Raw genomic sequence first — 19,064 nt, 5'->3', positions numbered from 1 at the left:
TCTTCTCCAAGTTATATATCTCCAGGGTGTCATTGTAAAGAGGCAATAAATTAAAAAAAACTAATGGAACCATCAAAAATATGTAGCATGACTCTTAGCTACAACTTCAATGTTTTATTTCACTTATTTAATAATAAAAATACACTATGTCTCAAGTGAACATATGCAACATTTACAAGCAGTAGATTTTTCCACCGAGAGATCCATAAATCAGAAAACACTGCTGCACACAAACACTTTTAAGACAGACAGCTGTGCCTTTTGAAAGACAAACTGGTTGGTGTAGCACATCCCAAATATACAGACTTGGAGACATGGTGGTAGAGATTAATAAGTTCATCAGCTATATTAATTATGAGGATAGTATTGCTTTGAGGTACTGGTAAAATGATTATGGAATTTGACAAGAGATTAACAATTTTTAACCATGGAAAAGTGTGTATACTGATATAGATATTTAAGAAGCAGCATTATTTAATTTCCTAAACAGTTGTTTAAATTTTAACATCTTTTTATAACTCCAGAAGATGGCGATATTGGTTGATGTCTTACAAAGATTCTTGTAATCAAAAAAAGGCCCTGACTTTCATTTTTTAATAGTGAGGTTTATACACAGTGAAGACATGATACAGAATTTGACTACATCATATCCAAATTTTCTCTGATCTAGATTTTTAGCCAAGGTGACCATATAAAATGCAATCGGTAAAACATGACATGGTATAGCAGAAAGCATCAAGAGCTTTAAACTAATACACTAGAAAGCAAACTAAATAAATACACTCTGGATAACATATATACTGATGTCCTAAACATTTTTTGCATGTCAACAACTTGGACATTTAATCTAATTTGGAAAATTCAAAAGACAGCAGAGAACACAAGCATCCAACAATGAACTGCAAAGAATCAGCAACTTTAAAATACGAGAAATAAACTAAAGAGTTCAATATATTTTGAAAAACTTAGCTATTCTTCTTGATGATGGCCCTACACTGAAATATCCTGTGGGGGAAAACATGTGGGGATTATTGACATACATGGTAAGGAAGTGGGACAAGACACCATTTAAAGGTCTTACCTCTTTTTGACAATTAATATGACAACTAGGAGGAGCAGGATGAATACCAAAATCCCAGCACTAATTCCTGCTATTTTCACTACTCGATCTGTCTGCTTGGCGGGATCAGGAATCACCTCTGGTTCTTCTGTTGCTGCTGCTAAATAAATATTTATTTTTAAAAAGAAGTTACTGGAAGCATGAAATTATTACAGAAGTGAAAATCAAATTCAGAAACAATTTCCCCTCCCAAAAACAAATCTATTTTGTTTATAAAAACAATAAACATGAGAAATATAAACATGAATGAGCTCACTGAGCTGGAAGATTTAGTTTACATGTAAGGGGCAACCATTTCAACAGGGATGATGCTAAATATCAGAAAGGATTGCCAAGTGAGGTCTAAATATCCTTAAAAAAATGATATTCTTGCATCTGAAGCTGTAATGTATTGCACTGCCTGATCACAGAGGGACATGTAAAGCAATTGATTGACAATTAAATGGCTTGAAGAGATAGGGTAAAGAGTTGGGTGGACAGAAGGAACCTAAAGGAAAATGAGGAAGAATGTTAAACATTATCTTAACATGCTAATAACAGGAGACAAGGCTATAAAATAGAACTTTGAGAAAGCAGAGGCTTTAGGTATTTTTTTTGGGGGGGAGGTCTTTCTACTTAAAAAAAAATGATTGGCTTTGATAAGTTGACAAGATCCAGTGTACCTTGTACTGGAAGAAAGAAAAGCAAAACAGAGTGGGGAAAACAAAAGGTATACTCAAATTTAACTAAAACCTACCATCATCACACCCACCCAATTTAAACCAACTTTGAACGTCAATAGTTACTGCAAACATCCTGTTTTGGTTTAACTGGGAAAAAGCTCAAATGATACTTTTTTTTTTTAAAGAAAGTATGCTTCAAATAAATCTAAAAAAAGAAGAGAAGGAACGAAACATACTGAATTCTAGCCCTGGTTATTTCAGTCTGTAAGTAGGAGGATGATATTACCAGTAGTGACTGTGTGTAACTGTGATTTGAAAGGACCAATGAGAAACCAACCACACTTTTCACATGGATAAGTGTGAATTGGTTTTATTTTTGTGGCTTCAGCCACTTGACCTCAAGTATTTCCTTAAGATGAAGTTTTGATCATGTTTACTGGTGGGAAATCTTCAGCTCTTGTCAGGGTGCCCCAGTAGAAAGACTATAAGACTGAGTTGACAAATCTCAGTCCTAGGCTCCTTTTGCCACTAACAACTTAAATGACCTTAGGCATGTCGTGTTCCCTTTCTGGGCCTTAATTTCCTCACCTTTAAAGGACTCTTTAGGTCTAATAGCTACAGTAAAATTTTTGAGGGAAGAGCCTAGGTCTTATTTATCCTGATATGTCTCTCAGAGATGTGCTCAGTGCCTTGCTGTTCAGTGCAATTGCTTAATAAATACTAGTTGAAGAATTTATGGAGCTTCCCAGAACTTCATACTTCTGCTACACAGAATTTACACACACACACACACACACACACACACACACACACACACACACACACACTCCTTTAATTTAGAGTAATTCATCTTCTGACAAAAGTTTAGGTGGCTAATAAAAATAATAAAATTAAATAATAAAACAGAGCAATTAATTTTTTTTAATTAAAGGAGAGAAGCTCAGATGAGTTAGTTTTTGTAGTTAAACCTGAATTAAACTCCTGCTTAGATTATATTAACTTCCCAACAACTATAGCAAAAGGGGAAACATTGTCTCTTCTCAGAATAGCCTAAAATTCTAACATTGCCTCATTTAATTAAAAAATTAATCAAATTAATTAAAATCAACTAATTAAAAACTGTTTTTTTTTCCTTTTAAGTTTCCTATTCATTACTTTTCCCCCTCCTCCAACACCTTGGAAACATAGCTAATCTGGTTTTCTAGGTCTCTGATTGTCTTCTTGATAAAAATAGCCATTAGCATTCTACTCCTGTGTAAGGCACTTAATAGTTTACTTAATACTCTCAGTTTACCCAAGTCCCAGGAAAAGATACACCTCTTAGCATAAATATCCAAGGCACATCACATTTCAAAACATATATTATAATTCAATTCAAGGTGACATTTAGTAACCAGAATCATAGCATCTCAGAGTTGGAAGGGATCTGAGAGATCACACCTAGTTCAATTCTCTCTTCAATGCATGCATCAATATTTCTACAACATTTCAATCAAGCAATTGCCAGTCTGTTTGAAAACCTCCAGTATTTGGAAACTCATTTTTCATTAGTCCACTTAATTCCTTTTTGGACAGTACTGGCTAAGAAGTTTTTCTATATAACATGCCAAACTCTTAACTTTCACTCATTTCTCGTTCTTTCCATAGTGTCAACAATACTGAATGTGAAGTCTGAATCTTAGCTCATGTTATTGTTGTAACGTCGTTTCAGTCATGTCCAACTCTTCATGAATTTGGGGTTTTCTTGGCAAAGATACTGGAGAGGTTTGCCATGTCCTTCTCCAGCTCATTTTAGAGATGAGTAAACTGAGACAAATAGTGTTAAGTCACTTGCCCAGAGTCATACTGCTAGTAAGTGTCTGAGCCTGGATTTGAACTCAGGTCTTCCTGACTTCTGGCCCAGCACCCTGTCTACTGTGCCACCTAGCTGCTAGTCTTAGTTCAGTCACTTAATAATTAAAATTCTGTCTTTCTCAGTAATATTCAGAGCAAGGACAGCTAAGTGGCACAGTGGATAGAGCACCAGTCCTGCAGTCAGGAGGATCCGAGATCAAATCCAGCCTCAGACACTTGATACTAGCTGTGTGACCCTGGGCAAGTTACTTAACTTCATTGCCTAGCAAAAAAACAAACCAAACCAAACAAAAGTAATATTCAGAACAAGTCTCACATTTTACTATTATACATTTGGGAGGTAATAAGTGTGATTTTTTTTTTGGTCATGGAGCTCTCCTTTGATAAATTATATATTTCTGATGGTTTACAAAAAAAGGTTTGGTTTTTTTTTGGGGGGGGCTACTCCTGTACCAATCTGATACAAACTAATGTTAATTTATAAGAGTTTACAAAAACATGGTGTTTAATATGAAGCAATCTTCAGAAGTGCTGAAGTTCAAGCAGAAGTAGATGACATTTACTTTGACCATTTATGCATGAAGGTAGATACTAAATGTGTGTGTCTGCATGTGTGTGTGTATACACATATATATTATAAAATTTGAACAAATGATGAGCACCTATACATTATGATTTTGGGGACATGTAGCAACTATTAAAATGGGTAATCAATAAACCATAATGGTATGAGGTAATGGTAAATTATTTAAAATTCAGAGGAAGAATCATACACAGTGAGATTTTTGTTCAACATATTTAAGATGCACATATTTCCTAAGCAAACAAAACATAATTAAGAATGAAATTATGAACCTGGGCAGTAACACCCTATAGAGACTGGGTTAAGGGACAAGCCCTGTGATTTTTCTTGCCACAGGGAAGTCTTCATGGATAAAGAAAGTCCAGCTGGCAATTCAAGTAGGCACCTTTTCTTGGAGTTCCTGAAGCACTGAGAGATTAAATGTCTTCCTCAAGGTCACATAGCAAGTATCTATTGGAAGCAAGACTTGAACCCAAGTTTTCTTGACTTAGAGGCCAGTTTTCTCTATCCTCTAGGCCACACTGTTTCTCTGCAGCTGTCTGATTAATACTGCTTTCAGAAGTGTGACTATGATGATAATAATGATGGTGTTTTCCATAAGTTGTGTGTGTGTGTGTGTGTGTGTGTGTGTGTGTGTGTGAGAAAAACAGTTAAAGCCAAGTTGGAATTTCATTTAAGGTCTAATGTTAAGAAAAATAAGCAGCAGATTAATATTATTGTGCATTGACTTACCTTTCTGCTGCAAGACTGCTTTGTCACATCTAGACTTCTGTCTGCAATTCGACTGTGGTAACCTGAGTTCCTCCCTGTCTTCTCTGATCTTTCCTGAGTCCCTCCAGTGGTTAATACACTCATCCTTATTAAAACTATTTAGTCTATACTTTATTTACTTGTGATCATGTTATATCACCTTGGCAGAATGTAAACTCCTTGAGAGCAGGGACTGTATTGCTTTTCATCTTTGCAATCTAAACTTTGGAATAGCTTACACATATTTGGTATAATGGGAGATCTAGTGTATGTGTAAACCCCATCAGTTTGCTAAGAGAGCGTCATCCCCATGGAGGATGCAAGGGAGTTGATCCTCAGACGATCAGGAGGACCAGAGCATGTCCAGGCATTCTGTAACTGGTTTCAGTTGGCCTACCTACACTTGATTGGAGGAAGCCCTTTTCCTTTATTTTATGGTAGGCTGAGTCAATATTTAGGCTAGGACCTTGAGCCATGGTGATCCAGGAGTCTAGGAATATAGGTCAAGTACTGCAGCCAGCCCAGCATTAACTCCCAGGGGAGTTTAGGCCCAGGACACCAGCCAACAGAAACTGGTAGACATGAACTTGGTAGAATCAAATGCTCTATAAGAACTGAGCTAAATTACAAGCCTAATCCCTAGCTCTTCCCCTTAAGATAGGCAAGATTGGGGGGAAGTATCTTTATGCTTGTTTGTGCTACAGCCATGAAGTAAATATTCGTTTATAAAAGCCAATTGATATTAAGTGGCTAAAGGGAAATGAAGTGCTGGTCACTATTTCCCTAAAATGAAAGGAACACAGTGGTGGCTAATGGTAATAGAAAAGAGATATCTCAAACCCCTCAGGGGACCAAGAACCGTGAGGGGGAGAAGTCCTGGCCCTGAAAAAGTGGGGCCAGAGTCAACCATATTGCACACCTGCTTAATAAATGATTGTTGAATCGACTTTTCCCAGAAAATACTTACCTTTTCTTCCTAGGAGTTCAAATATTTGTTTCTAAGTGTCTTATGTACTTAATATGCATTAGAGTTCTCTGTGCAACATATACTCCTATTAGTCTATAAGCTCCATGAAGGCAGCAGCTAGATCTTATTTTCATTTTGGACCTTCCTGTACCTAACAAAGTGAGTGCTCTGTACACAAAAGACACTTCAAAAAAGGTTGACTGAATTTAAGCTTAATTAGGCCATTTAATGGCCCACTGAAATGCAAAAATTTCATGTATAACTAATTCTTAATATCCGAACAACTATCCTTGGTAATCATAGTGCAAACTTCTGTATTTGTTTTATTCTAATCAGCAATCATTTAATAAGACAAAAATTAAAGAGTCTCTATGTTCAAATTCCATTGGGAATTTGCTCATTGGGAAAATGGTCATGTAGGCTATAGTGCTTGATCTGAGATCTGAAGAAAACTGGAACAATTCTAAGAAGTGGATATAAGGGAGGAGAGAACTCCTGGTCTAAAGGCAGCCTGGGCAAAGCCTGAAAATAGGAGATGGAAAGTCAAGTAAGGCCACAGCAAGGACCATGGAGCACATAGTAAAGTGGATAAATAAGTCTGGAGCCATGCTTTGAAAGGTTTTAAATGCCTACCAGAGTAGTTGGTATTTTGTCTTAGACACAACACCTGTGCTTTGCAAATATCATTTTAGAAGGGAAGTGGAGGATGGAATGAAAAGAGGAGAGACTTGAAGCTAAGCGATCATTTAGGAGGATATTATGATAGTCCAAGCAAGAAGTGATGAGGTCTTGAGCGATGGTAGTGGCCATATTAGTAGAGAGAAGGCAGCAGATGTGAGAGATGCTGTGGCAACTGAATCCACAAGACTTGTGAATACTAGCTGAAGTTCAGACAAAAATATTCCTATAAAGTGTACCTAACCCTTGAGGAACAAATTATAATTTTAGATCCTGACATATGTGTATACATGCCTTCCTTTGAGTCTTTGTTCTACAATAAATCCACTAAAGGGCTTAAATTTCTTCTTTACAACATGCCATTTGAATGTAGAAGACTTGTTAGTGGGAGCACAGGCAGTAAGAACAAATATGACTTTTCTGTTTTCCTGATCCAGATAACAAAGTTATTGGCAGTGACTGCACTCCAGAGCCTTGTACATAATTTATGCACATGCACCAAGACAATGCGGATCTCTCAGCGGTACTTTTCCTTATGCTATAAATCTTTACCTTCTTATCATCCAAAGAGTATTCTCAGATTCCCCAGCTCTCCAATTTTGCCAAGAGCCATCTAACTCTTTGGACAATGAGAAACATCTAAACCATTATATCACTTTTATTGAGCAAACTTCTGAAAGGTATTTTTATAAAAATATTTAAACTTACATCATAAATTTTACTATATACAGGCTTAGCCGTATGTTTAAAAATATAAATCTTAATATGGCAAATGTTCTCTAAATTAATTTTATTTCTGGAAGAAATATAGTACAATTTCATAAAAATTAAACCAATATTCAGGAATGATTCATTGAGATTCTTGTATAAATAATGGAATGATCATTTATTTATGAAGTCACAGCATTTACTTTTCTATTGAAATCCTATTTTAAGGTCCCAATGTAGCATAAATGTGGCCCCAGCATCTTGAAGGCTGACAAGTTAAAACACTGAACTGGAAAAGCTTTGCATGTGGGCCTGGCAATGGATTCCATCTTTTTTATACAAAGATCAACCTAAGTGTGGGAAGATATCACTGGAAAGGGTGTCACCAATGCGTATGCATACACACACACATATCTATAGTACGTTTAACACATGCATATGAGAAGCTCATGAAACCATCTATTTGAAGGGGTACCCATCTGAATTCAATTCAATTTAACAAGCATTTATTAAGCTGCTACAACATCCCAGAACCCTGAACCTGACAGCCTTGGAGGAATACCACCAGGCCTGCTTCTAAGCTTTCCCCCAGTAGCCATCATTGAGAAAGAGAAGTCAGTAATAGCTACTTTTCCACTACACCCTAGGGACGATGGTGCCTTTCTATCTGCTTGCAGCTGAAACTTTACATATATGTTGTCTCCACCATTAAAACAGGAGCTTCTTGTGAAATCAGTGACTTATTTTTCTATTTGTAGCCCTGTGGCATTTAGGTAGAAAAAGCTTAGGGCTTGGAAGTCAGGAAGACTTGACCTCCAAATCTGGCCTTAGTTACTAGCTGAGTGACCCTAAACAAGTCATTTAACCATCTGCCTCAGTTTCCTCAGCTGCAAGACAAAAATAATGATACTAGTTAGCTCCCAGGGTCTTTGTGACGATGTAATGAGATAATATCTGTAAAGCGCTTAGCACAGTGCCTCAAACATACTCGTTATTCAGTCATGTCTGAAGCTTTGTGACCCCATTTGGATATTTTCTGGACAAAGATATGAGTGGTATGCCATTTCCTTCTCCAGCTCATTTTACAGATGAAGAAACTGAGGCAAAAAGGGATAAGTAACTAGCCCAGGGGCACACATATCTAGTAACTATCTGAAGCTACATTTAAACTCTAAGCCCAGCACTCTATCCACTGCATCATCTGCCTGTCCATATTAGGCACTTAAAAAAGGTGTCATTCATGCAGTCATTCTTACTACACACAAGAGACAAATGAATTTGTGGATCTTTTGAAAAATTCCTCTACTGATTACACAGACAGTTCTTACACTGGGGAAATTTTAGCAAGGAATGGGAGTCATTAACTCCTGAACTCAAATTCCAGATTGGAAACTAACGCCATTTCTACATGACAGCAAAGAAATATGAGGAAGAACTAATTTAGAGCACATTTGTATGGCTTTGACCATTAAAGCAATGGCTGATTGATGCAATAAATGTTCTCATCAAAACTTTTTTTTTTAAATAAAGCTGGTATGCTCTGTCATAGTTAGAGGAGATTTCCAGTCAAAATGTTTAATTAGCACATTATGAAAACACTGAAAATGTCTGTTTCTAGGCCGGAGTTGATAGCACCCAAATTACATAGGCCCTAGGACTAATGAGTGGGCTTGGGTCTACCCTATAATGATGAGTAAGCAACAGGTTTTAACTAGTTATAAACATTGATGGAATAAGAAAGCAAATTTTGCTTTGAGTATTATATTTTTGTTACTCTAGTGGACTCAATTTCATGCTTAAAGAGTTAATAATTATGTGTTCCATGGAGGCATGCAGCAAGTTTATTTATTTATATTTTTAAGAAGATGCCTTGAACAAGTATTTTGAGCTAGCAATTATTTGTTGTACTCTCCTTAGGCCCCAAATCAAATATGCTTTTTAGCCTATCAATCATCTGCCCTGGCACTATTTTACTTGTTTCTTTTACCTAACTGAGTGAGTTTCAGACTTGACCGTGGTTTTTCACCACAGTCATCTTCTGCTGATTCTGTGGCCTCCCCACAGGGGCATACACTCCCCTATACCCAGTCCTTTTCTACCTCTTGCTTTAGGAACTACACAAATCAATACTACCATGGTTTCCAGAAAAAGATGCATCAATCAACAAGCTCCATCGGTTCATTCACCATCTTTTGCGACCCCCTAGACTGAAATACATTGCTGGTCTACCATTCCCCTCCATATATTGTCTTTCCCAAGAGAATGCAAGCTCCTCAAAGGCAGGGGCTATCCCACTTTTGTATTTGCATCCCCAGCACTTAGCACTATGGCTGACACATAATAAGAACATAATAAATAATTTTTCATTCACTAATTCATCTTCCAGTGGTATAGTGACCATATTGAAATATATGCTTAGTTACCTACTTGGACACAAAAAAGTGATTATCAGCCAAATACACTTATGTCCTAGATACTAGTGCAAGTCAAAACTGTATGCTGGTGTTTGTGTATCTTGTTTCAGAAACCAGTCCACCCAAAGTCAAGCTTTGTTTGTTCTATCACAAGTAACACAGCCTGTGCCTTCAAGGGGCTTAGTTCTAATGGGAGACAACAGATATGGGGAATGGTATCCAAGAAGAGAATTTTGATATAGAGAATGGTGAGTGGAATTAATAGGGCATTCAATTGACAACCTTTCAAGAAGCAACTATAGTATTCATTTTAACGCAATTTTCAGAAAAAGATGTATAAAGAGTTGGGGAGGGAGAACAGGAGTATTCTGGGCAAAGACTAGCAAAGTCTCAGGGAGGAGGAAACACTTGCCTTTGTTTTCTGATCATTATTTGATCCTTTGCTGATATCCCTCAGGAACAAAACAGGATTAATAATACTGTCCTATAATTTAAACTTCATTAGAAAAGTTTGATCAGATTTGCACTGGTTTTATCAGTGCATTTGTTATGAGGCAGGAGCATAAGAATAGAAAATAAAAGTTAATATGAGAACTGACTCTAATTTCAACTATTATGTAAATATCTAATTATGTACTTTGTTAAATCTATATTATTAACTCAACAGTCAGTAATACTGGACTTTCACATGATGGCATTATAAATAACTCTAAGGGTCAACTTAGCTCACTGATTCTTTGAACCGTTTTGATTCCCAAATTCATATGATGATAGCAAATTTGTATGTTCTCAGGTAAATAACCTGTGTAGCCTGCTATAATTTGCCAGCATTTCTTGTGAGTAATTTTTATAGAAAAGGGAAAAGAAAAAGAAAAACACTTCTGCATTCTCATATGTAGTAAATTCTACTTTAAAAATCTCTGGAAAACCATTGTGATTTGTGGATTAGAGAAATTAGGACAAGTCACCTTCCAACTTCTAATTTGGAAAATAGAGTTGCTTAACAAAGAGAGGATGGGAATAAGTATTTTACTAAGGCACTGTGCTAAGCACTTTATAAATATTTTCTCACTTGATTCTTACAACAACTCTGGGAGGTAGGTTACATTATAATCCACATTTTACAGCTGAAGAAACTGAGGCAGACAGAGGTTAAATTATTTGCCTAGGGTCATTACTGCTAGTAAGTGACAGAGGCTAAATTTGAACCCGAATCTTCCGAACTCCAAGCACACAGCTTTATCCACTGTGTCACCTACCTACCGGGAATGCAGAACACTGTGAGATCTTCAAACAGACATAAATCAAAACAAATACTAATCTCTAAAAATGACTCTAACTTTCAAAAACTTAAAAAAAAAGATGTCTTCCAGACTTGACAACATATATATAGATATATAAATATACACATACATATATACATACTTCCTTTTGTTTGTACTTTGGAACTGACCCAATTTGCTTCTTCCTATGTCCTTCTGGCTTGTAAAGCAACATATTTATATTGCATTAGTATATTAGGTTTGGGAAAAGAGGAGATTATGGGTTAGATATATTAGATACATTTTATTTTATAGTAAATTTGCATAAAAAACCTATTATATTAATTGCATTGTGTTACAGGATATTATGTTATATCACACATTATATACAACAGAAGGCAACAATCTTTTCTGGTAGTGTTGAATACTAGCTAACTTTATGTCCTTTGTACACAACAATTGTCAGTTATAGGAGATTTTAAACATTTGTGATTTTTAAAAAGAATACATTATGTCATAATAACACTTACTTAAGATATTTTAGTTTATTTGCAACACAGTCTTTTGAAAAAAGACTGTAGCCTTTGGTCCTGACTTCAAACCCCAATATTCTATATCCCCCCGGTATAAACATACTTTAAATACTTCTAAAAATAAAATGTGAAATATCAGATAATGTTGTGAGCAGGTATTTACTAAATATTTTTTAATTAAGTAAGGAGAATATTACATTCATTTCAAAATATAGTCCCTATCTCTCTTGGGCACTGGCTTTTCTGGATTCTAATAAATTGTGCTAGCATCTCATGATGTAGAAGGATCATTTTGTAAACCACAGCTAATGGAAGGAGATTGAATTTGGCTGATCTTATTCAAGTTGTAAAGTATTTCACTTAGTTGAGGGAACATATGTGTAATAAAATATCAAGAGAAAAGGCAAGAACAGTTGTGTGCTCTTTGAAGTCCTTGGACAGAAATCTGTTTTCAAAGAGAGAAAATTATTGAAAGTCCTTGTGGAAAAGTGAATATGGGTGTGATATAGCCATGGCATGTGTGCTAGAGGTGGTATTTCATCAGCTATGAGAAAAAAAATAGAAGCTGGAAAATTAGGAAGAATATCAAAATACTGGTGGGATTTAAAGTAAGTGGGATTTAAAGATTCCAAGTACAATTTATGAGGAAGGAAAAGATTAAAGAGTACCAATGATATGAACCACAGACAGCTAAAATGTCTAATGAATTGGAATGCATTGTATTGTGCAATGCACAACAGGGGACACAGAAAGAAGTAACAACTGACGAGGGAATCCCAATTGAGTCGGGGGATAATATAGATACATGAATTGCCATAATAAAATGTAGAATGTGGAAAGAGTCATAACTATCACAAAGAAGGAATTTTGGGAGTTCAAGAGATTTTTCTGAAACAAAGGATCAGGAAAGCTTCATGGAAGAGATGACATTTGGGTCAGGTCAAGGAAGGCCACATTACTCCACTAAGCAGAAATGGGGTTTCAATATAAAAAATAACCTAGGTGGAGGGAACAGTGTGAGCCAAAGAGGTGCCACACTTCTACCTCTTAAAATTACAAGCCAATTCTTTTCTTCTAAAGACATATATTCAAGACTCCTACTTTTTATCAAGTCCTAATTGATGATCCATCTTTTATATCAAATGGCAAACACCTAGTGATGGACTTGAAGTCAAGATGATCTGAGTTCAAGTCCTTCCTCAGAAATTTATTAGTTGTTTGTCTTTTGGCAAGTTACTTAACTATTTTGTCAGCCCCAATTTCTTCATTTGTAACATGAGGATAATAAGAGCACTTACTTCACAGAGTTGTTATGAGAATAAAAGGAGATAATGTATGTTAAAGATTTTATAAATGTTAAAGGGTCTTATACAATGCTAGTTGTTACCAAGAGAATCTTCCTTTTATCCACCATTCTGATCCTTAAAGGCCCAACTCAAGGTTCATCCAATCTGGAAGCCTTTCTGAATTTCAGTCATCAGTAAACATATCCTCCTGTACCATCACTGTTCCATTGATTTAGTACCTAGCCTACACAACCCTGTGTCGGAACTCATCTTTATATACATAAATAACCAGTCACATCTATCTGCATTTTAGATTTACAAATTGTGTTTTCTTCATAAAAATCCTGTCAGTTGGGTACCATATGTATTATTACCTCTATTTTTCAGTTGAGGAAAGAGAATCAATCAATTTAGGTGATTTGCTTCTAGTCACACAACTAGTAGATGTCAGAGCTGAGATCATACAATTCTCCTGATCCCAAGTCAGTTAGTCTGTCATTCATTCAGTTAGTCATTTGATAAGTATTTATTAAGCACTTACTATGTGCCAAGGCACAGTGTTAACTAAGCACTGAAGATTCGAAAAAAAGTAAAAACAGACCTTGTCCTCAAAGAGCTCCCATTCCAATGGAAATGACAATATGTAAATAATTAGGTATATAAAAGATATATTCAGAGTCAGTGGAGGTAATCTTAAAGAGGAAGACACTAGCAGCTGGCTCCCTAGGGTAGGACCAGGAAAGGCCTCCTTCCACCACGCCAGCTGCAGTATGTACTTTTCCCCTCATTAGAACTTATGTGCGTCAAGGTTAGGGAACATAAACAATCAAGTAACTGACCAACAAGCATTTAATAAGTGCCTACTATGTGCATAGTGGAGTAGGCAAGGTAGGATTTGAACTAAATCTTGAAGCTGAAAAAAATCTAGGGAAGCCAAGAGACAGAGGCAATGATGCAGAGCATCCCCTTGCTACCATCCAACATGTCTTCTAACCCTTCATAGATAGTCTTCAAAAAGGCCATTTATAATACATGCCTCAACCTTCTCTGCTGTTACTCTCTTCTTCTGACCTCTTCATTCCACCAAAACTGTTCTCTCCAAAGTTACTAATGATCTCTTAGCTCCCAAATTCAATGGCCTTTTCTCAATTTTCATTCTTCTTGACCTCTCTGCAGTCTTTGACATTGTTGATCATCCTCTCCTCTTCTCTCTAAGATTTTTTTAGACCCCATTTTCTCCTAGTTCTCCTATTTCTCTGACCATAGGTTTAGCCGTCTTTGCTGGATTCTCTTCCAGATCATACCCTCTAATCATAGTAGTTTCTCAGAGGTGGTTCTCTCTTTTCTCCCTTTATGCTAATAATCTTATCGACTCCCATGGAAATTACCAATTCGATGCTGATGATTTTCAAATCTTCCTATCCTGCCTCAGACTCTGTTAACCTCCAATCTCACATCTCCAATTGCCTTTCAGACATCTTAGAGCAGATGTCCAGTAGACATTTTAAATTTAATACGTTCACAACAGAACTCACATTTTCCCCTAAACCCTCTCCTCTTCCTAATTTCTCTATTATTGTAGAGGGCATCATCATCTTCCTAGTCCCTCAGGCTTCAAACACAGGAGTCATCCTCAATTCTTTATTACTTCTCATCATCCATATCCAATCTGTTGCCAAGGCCTGCAGATTTCACTTTTGTAAAATCTCTCAAATGTACCATGTTCTCTACTCTGACACTGTCACCACTCTATGACAAGCCTTCATCATCTCATACCTAGATCACTGCATTAGCCTGCTGGTGGGTCTGCCTGCCTCAAGTGTCCATTCCAATCCTTTCTCCATTCAGATACTAAAGTGATTTTTCTAAAGTGCAATTCAATCAAATCTGCTCCCTACTCAATAAACTCCAGTAGCTTGCTATTGCCTTCAGGATCAAATATAAAACGCTGTTAGGAATTCAAAGCCCTTTATAACCTAGCCCTCTCCTACTCTTCTGGTCTTTTTACACCTTATTCCTCAACACATATTCTTTGATCCAATGAGATGGCCCTCCTGGCTGTTTCACAAACAAAATATCATTATTTCTTGGTTCTGGGCATTTTCTCTTTCCGTTTCCCATGCCTGAAGTACTCTCCTTCCCCTGCTCTGCCTACTGACCTCCTGGATTTCTTAAAGTACCAACTAAAATTCTACCTTTTACTGGACACATTTCCAAACACCTCTTAATTCTAGTATCTTCCATCTGTTAATTATTTCCTAATTATCCTGTACATAGATTGCTTTGTATATAGTTCTTTGCATGTTGTCCCTCCCATTAGATTGTAAGCTGCTTGAGGTCAGTCAGGGACTCTCTTTTGCCTATTTTTATATGCTCATTGCTTAGCACAAAGCCTGGAACATACCAGGCACTTAATAAATATTTATTGATTGATATAGCCTGTATGTAGTTGGCTTTGTACGTATTTGTTTGTATATTGTCTCTCCCATTACAGTGTAAGCCCCTTGACGGAAAGGAATATCTTTTACCTTTTTTTTTTGAATCCCCAGTATTAATTATACTCAACAAATGCTTACTGATTAATTATTGAATTTCAACCACGGGGGATAGCCAGTGTAAAGTCATAGAGGATGGAGATTGAATGTTTTGTATGAGGAAGCGCAAGTGGCCCATAATTGCTAGACTGTAGAGCATGCAGAGAAAGCAAAGTATATACAGCCTGAAAATTAGGAAGGAGAAAGGTTGTGAAGGGCTTTAAAAGTCAGAGGATTTTTTATTTGATCCCCAAGGTAATAAAGATACAAATAATAATAATAACATTTATACAGTGCTTGAAGGTTTGCAAAGTGCTTCACAAGTATGCTTTTAATTTATCCTCACAAATTAAATTAATAAATTAAAATAATGGCACCTATTATAATATATTATTACCTATCATTTTACAGATGAGGAAACTGAGGCAGACAAATGTTAAGCTACCTGTCCCAAGTCATGCAACTAGGAAAGGTTGGAGTCTGAATATGAACTCAAGTCTTTCTGAGTTTACATCCAGTACTCTATTCACCCACTGTGCTACTGAGCAGCCAACTTACTATCCCTAATAGGCGAACCATAGAAGTTTATTGAGTAGGAAAGTGAAGTGGACAGGTCTTTGCTTTAGGAAAACACTTTGGCAGCTAAGTGGCTTGGGGCGGGGAGAGATTTCAATCAGGGAAACCAACCAGAGGCTATTGCAACAGTCTAAGACTGACATGATGTGCTTTTGCATCAGGGTGTTGGCCATGTGAGAGGTAATAAAAGGTTATATATGAGAGATGTTGTAAAGACAGATATGATAAAATTTAGCAATAGATTGGACATGTGGGGTCAGTGCCAGTCAACAGCAGAATAGAAGATCATTCCAAGGTTGTCATAATTTAGTCTCTTATCCGCTCATTTTTTTTCAAAAAAAAAAAGGAAACAGCTTTATGCTTGAGGTTCAAAGCTACTTAATGATAAAAGTAAAGCAAAATTGCATAATCTGTGGGATTTTGTTGGTAGCATATAGAGATGCTGATAATTTATATGGGTTTATTTTGTATCCTGCAACTTTGCTAAAGTTGTTAATAATTTCAAGTAGTTTTTTAGTTGATTCTCTAAGATTTTCTAAGTATACCATCATATCATCTACAAAGAGTGGCAGTTTTGTTTCCTTATTGCCTATTCTAATTCCTTTAATGTATTTTTCTTCTCTTATTGCTATACCTAACTTTTCAGGTACTGTATTAACTAATAGTGGTGATAATGGGCATCCTTGCTTCATCCCTGATTGTATTGGGAAGGCTTCTACCTTATCTCCATTATGGATAATGCTTGATATGGTTTTAGATAAATATTACTTACTATTTTAAGGTAAGCTCCCTTTATTCCTATGCTATCTAATGTTTTTAATAGGAAAAAGTGCTGTATTTTCTTAAAGGCCTTTTCTGTATCTATTGAGATAATCAAATGCTTTTGTTGATTTTGTTATTGATATTGATTGAATACAGACTGAAGCATCCTATTTTTCATTTTTTCTTTTGAGTCTTACAGAAAATGACTAACATGGAAATAGTTTACATAATTATACATGTAAAACTATATTTGATTTCTTTGTGTCTCAGGGAGGGGAGGAAGAATGGATAGAATTTGGAACTCAAAAGTTTAAATAAACATACTACTTTTTTAAAAAAATAAATATTTTTGAACTAAAAAAATTATACAATCTTTTAATCGTGTAATATTCTGACTCATCTGGACCCATTCAAATAATTTAAGAACTGTGTAAACATTTAGACAAATCTTATTCCAGCTCGTCACCATGCTTTTCAGTCACCAAAGTCTATTTTGAGCTTTTGATCATACTGTTATTTGCATTTTAACAGATGATGGTATCAATATAGAATTAGGTTACCATGGCACCAGCAAGCCATGATCTTATGTATTTTCTTGTTTACCAGGCAAATTCTCAAGAAGAAAATATTAATAGTGGGTCTCCAATGTATTGAATGTTTATATTCATAGGAAAAGTGATTCAAGTTGTACTCTAAAAATGAATAACCAAATTTTATGATGGGTCCCAGGACTAGAATAAAAATTAAACCAAAGTTTGGCCTTTCTTACGCATGTAAAATATTTTCTAATTCACTTGCAAGACCCACTGGATAAAAAAGATAAAAAACACAAAAGAAATGCAAATGTTGACTTTTCATTCTAAGGTCCCATATCATACTAATTTAATTTTGCACCACAATGAGCATCATTCTTGAAATGTATGGAATAAACTCAGCATTTCCATAGGAATTTGTTAGACCTTTTAAACAACTATAATTTGGTTATCTCAAACTGTTTTCCAAATCCCCCCAAAGCAGCAGGAGTTATCATTCTTTTCATTCTCTATATACAAACTTGGCTGGCTATAAAGATTTACACAAGATGTCCTTTTCCTATGAGGACAAGGTTTGCTTACCTTCATTATGCTTAATGCATTCATATTCTGGTCTCTGATTTGGACAGATTGTTTGTCGTCAGTTTCAGCATATCAAAGTTATTTACACTGTACCTCACAGGTGATAGTAATTCTTACAGAACGTTATTCAACTATGGAATTTGTACTACGTCTTGGGGAAGGAAAATCCATGAACACATTTAAATAAAGATAAAACTCATGAGCAGCTTTGCAGGTGAAGAAACTGGTACTATCCCTGCATAAAGAAGGCAAATATTGTACAAACAATCACTCCTCTGAGAAATCATCATTAAGGAGTCATTCCATGTGTGTACCTACCAACATTTACTTTTAATATTTTTCAGGGTATGTGATTGAAATAACACAAAAAGTCCACCAAGGGAAAAGACCTAGACTGTACAGCTGCATAAAGGGCAAACAGGCAAAAAGAGTGTGGCCCCTTATTTTACTAGTCATGGCACCCCCTTAGAATTGAGATATTCACTAGTGAATCCATTAGCTTCAACTTTGTCTCCTATTGCCTGTAAATTCCTTACAAATATTCAAAATCTATAGAGTTCTATAAAATAACTATTCTTACACAGTTTCTATTATTTTAACCTCTTATTTTCCTCCCTTCCCTCATCCATGAAAAAAAAAACAGATCTTTAAAAGACCATGAACAAAAAAAGGACAATTCTGTTTGTACATCCATTGTTTCTCATGCTTATCAAGATAGAATTGCAACTCCTTTAAAATACAGCAATATAACACCACTAACACAGATATCTACCATCCTCAAGAAAGAGAGAGGAACATTCTCCCTGGTTGATGATAGCCATACAAGCTGCACCAAAGACATGGGAGCCAGAGGCAAGCAAGGAGAACAGGAGAAGTAGAAGGGGAGTAGAAAAGAGAAGAGAAAGAGGAAAGAAGCAGTGGGCAACAGAAGCAACAATGGTAATGAGGCCAGGAAGAAGCATATAAAATGATAAAACAGCACAGTAATAACAGGGAGCCTGGTGAGTGAATTATCCACAAAGATAATTGTTGATGATAACAAGATAAAAGAAAAAAAATACTAAATGGTTTGAGAAAATGCAGTTGAAGAATTAATGGTTTGTGTACTTCCCCTGCCCCAAATATCTGAAATCATCATTACGCTGCAACACAGTATGATAATAAACTTTCATAGTAATCACCATTAGTGCAATGTTTTCTTGCAGACTGCTGTTTATATTCTAATTATTAAGGAATGAGTAAATTTATAAAGATTTCCAT

General features: G+C 35.9%; 1 protein-coding gene across 8 annotated transcripts in view; it reads right to left on the bottom strand.

The window, feature by feature from the left end:
* Nucleotides 1–19,064, bottom strand: part of PTPRK (protein tyrosine phosphatase receptor type K) — a 745,494-nt gene that overhangs the window by 64,438 nt on the left and 661,992 nt on the right. For 6 of the 8 annotated variants that reach the window (XM_078155151.1, XM_020987018.2, XM_020987017.2 and 3 more), the window contains exon 14: nucleotides 1,082–1,220. In XM_078155151.1, the coding sequence (XP_078011277.1) occupies nucleotides 1,082–1,220 (139 nt within the window). The remainder of the gene's footprint in view (nucleotides 1–1,081; nucleotides 1,221–19,064) is intronic. The other 2 variants (XM_078155153.1, XM_020987021.2) reach the window with 1 other exon arrangement.

This window comes from Phascolarctos cinereus, unplaced genomic scaffold (genome assembly GCF_003287225.1).
Source record: "Phascolarctos cinereus isolate Bilbo 61053 unplaced genomic scaffold, phaCin_HiC Scaffold_5;HRSCAF=322, whole genome shotgun sequence".
NCBI classification, from domain to species: domain Eukaryota; kingdom Metazoa; phylum Chordata; class Mammalia; order Diprotodontia; family Phascolarctidae; genus Phascolarctos; species Phascolarctos cinereus.
The sequence above is the reverse complement of the archived record's forward strand: the minus strand, read 5'-3'. Positions and strand labels throughout refer to the sequence as shown.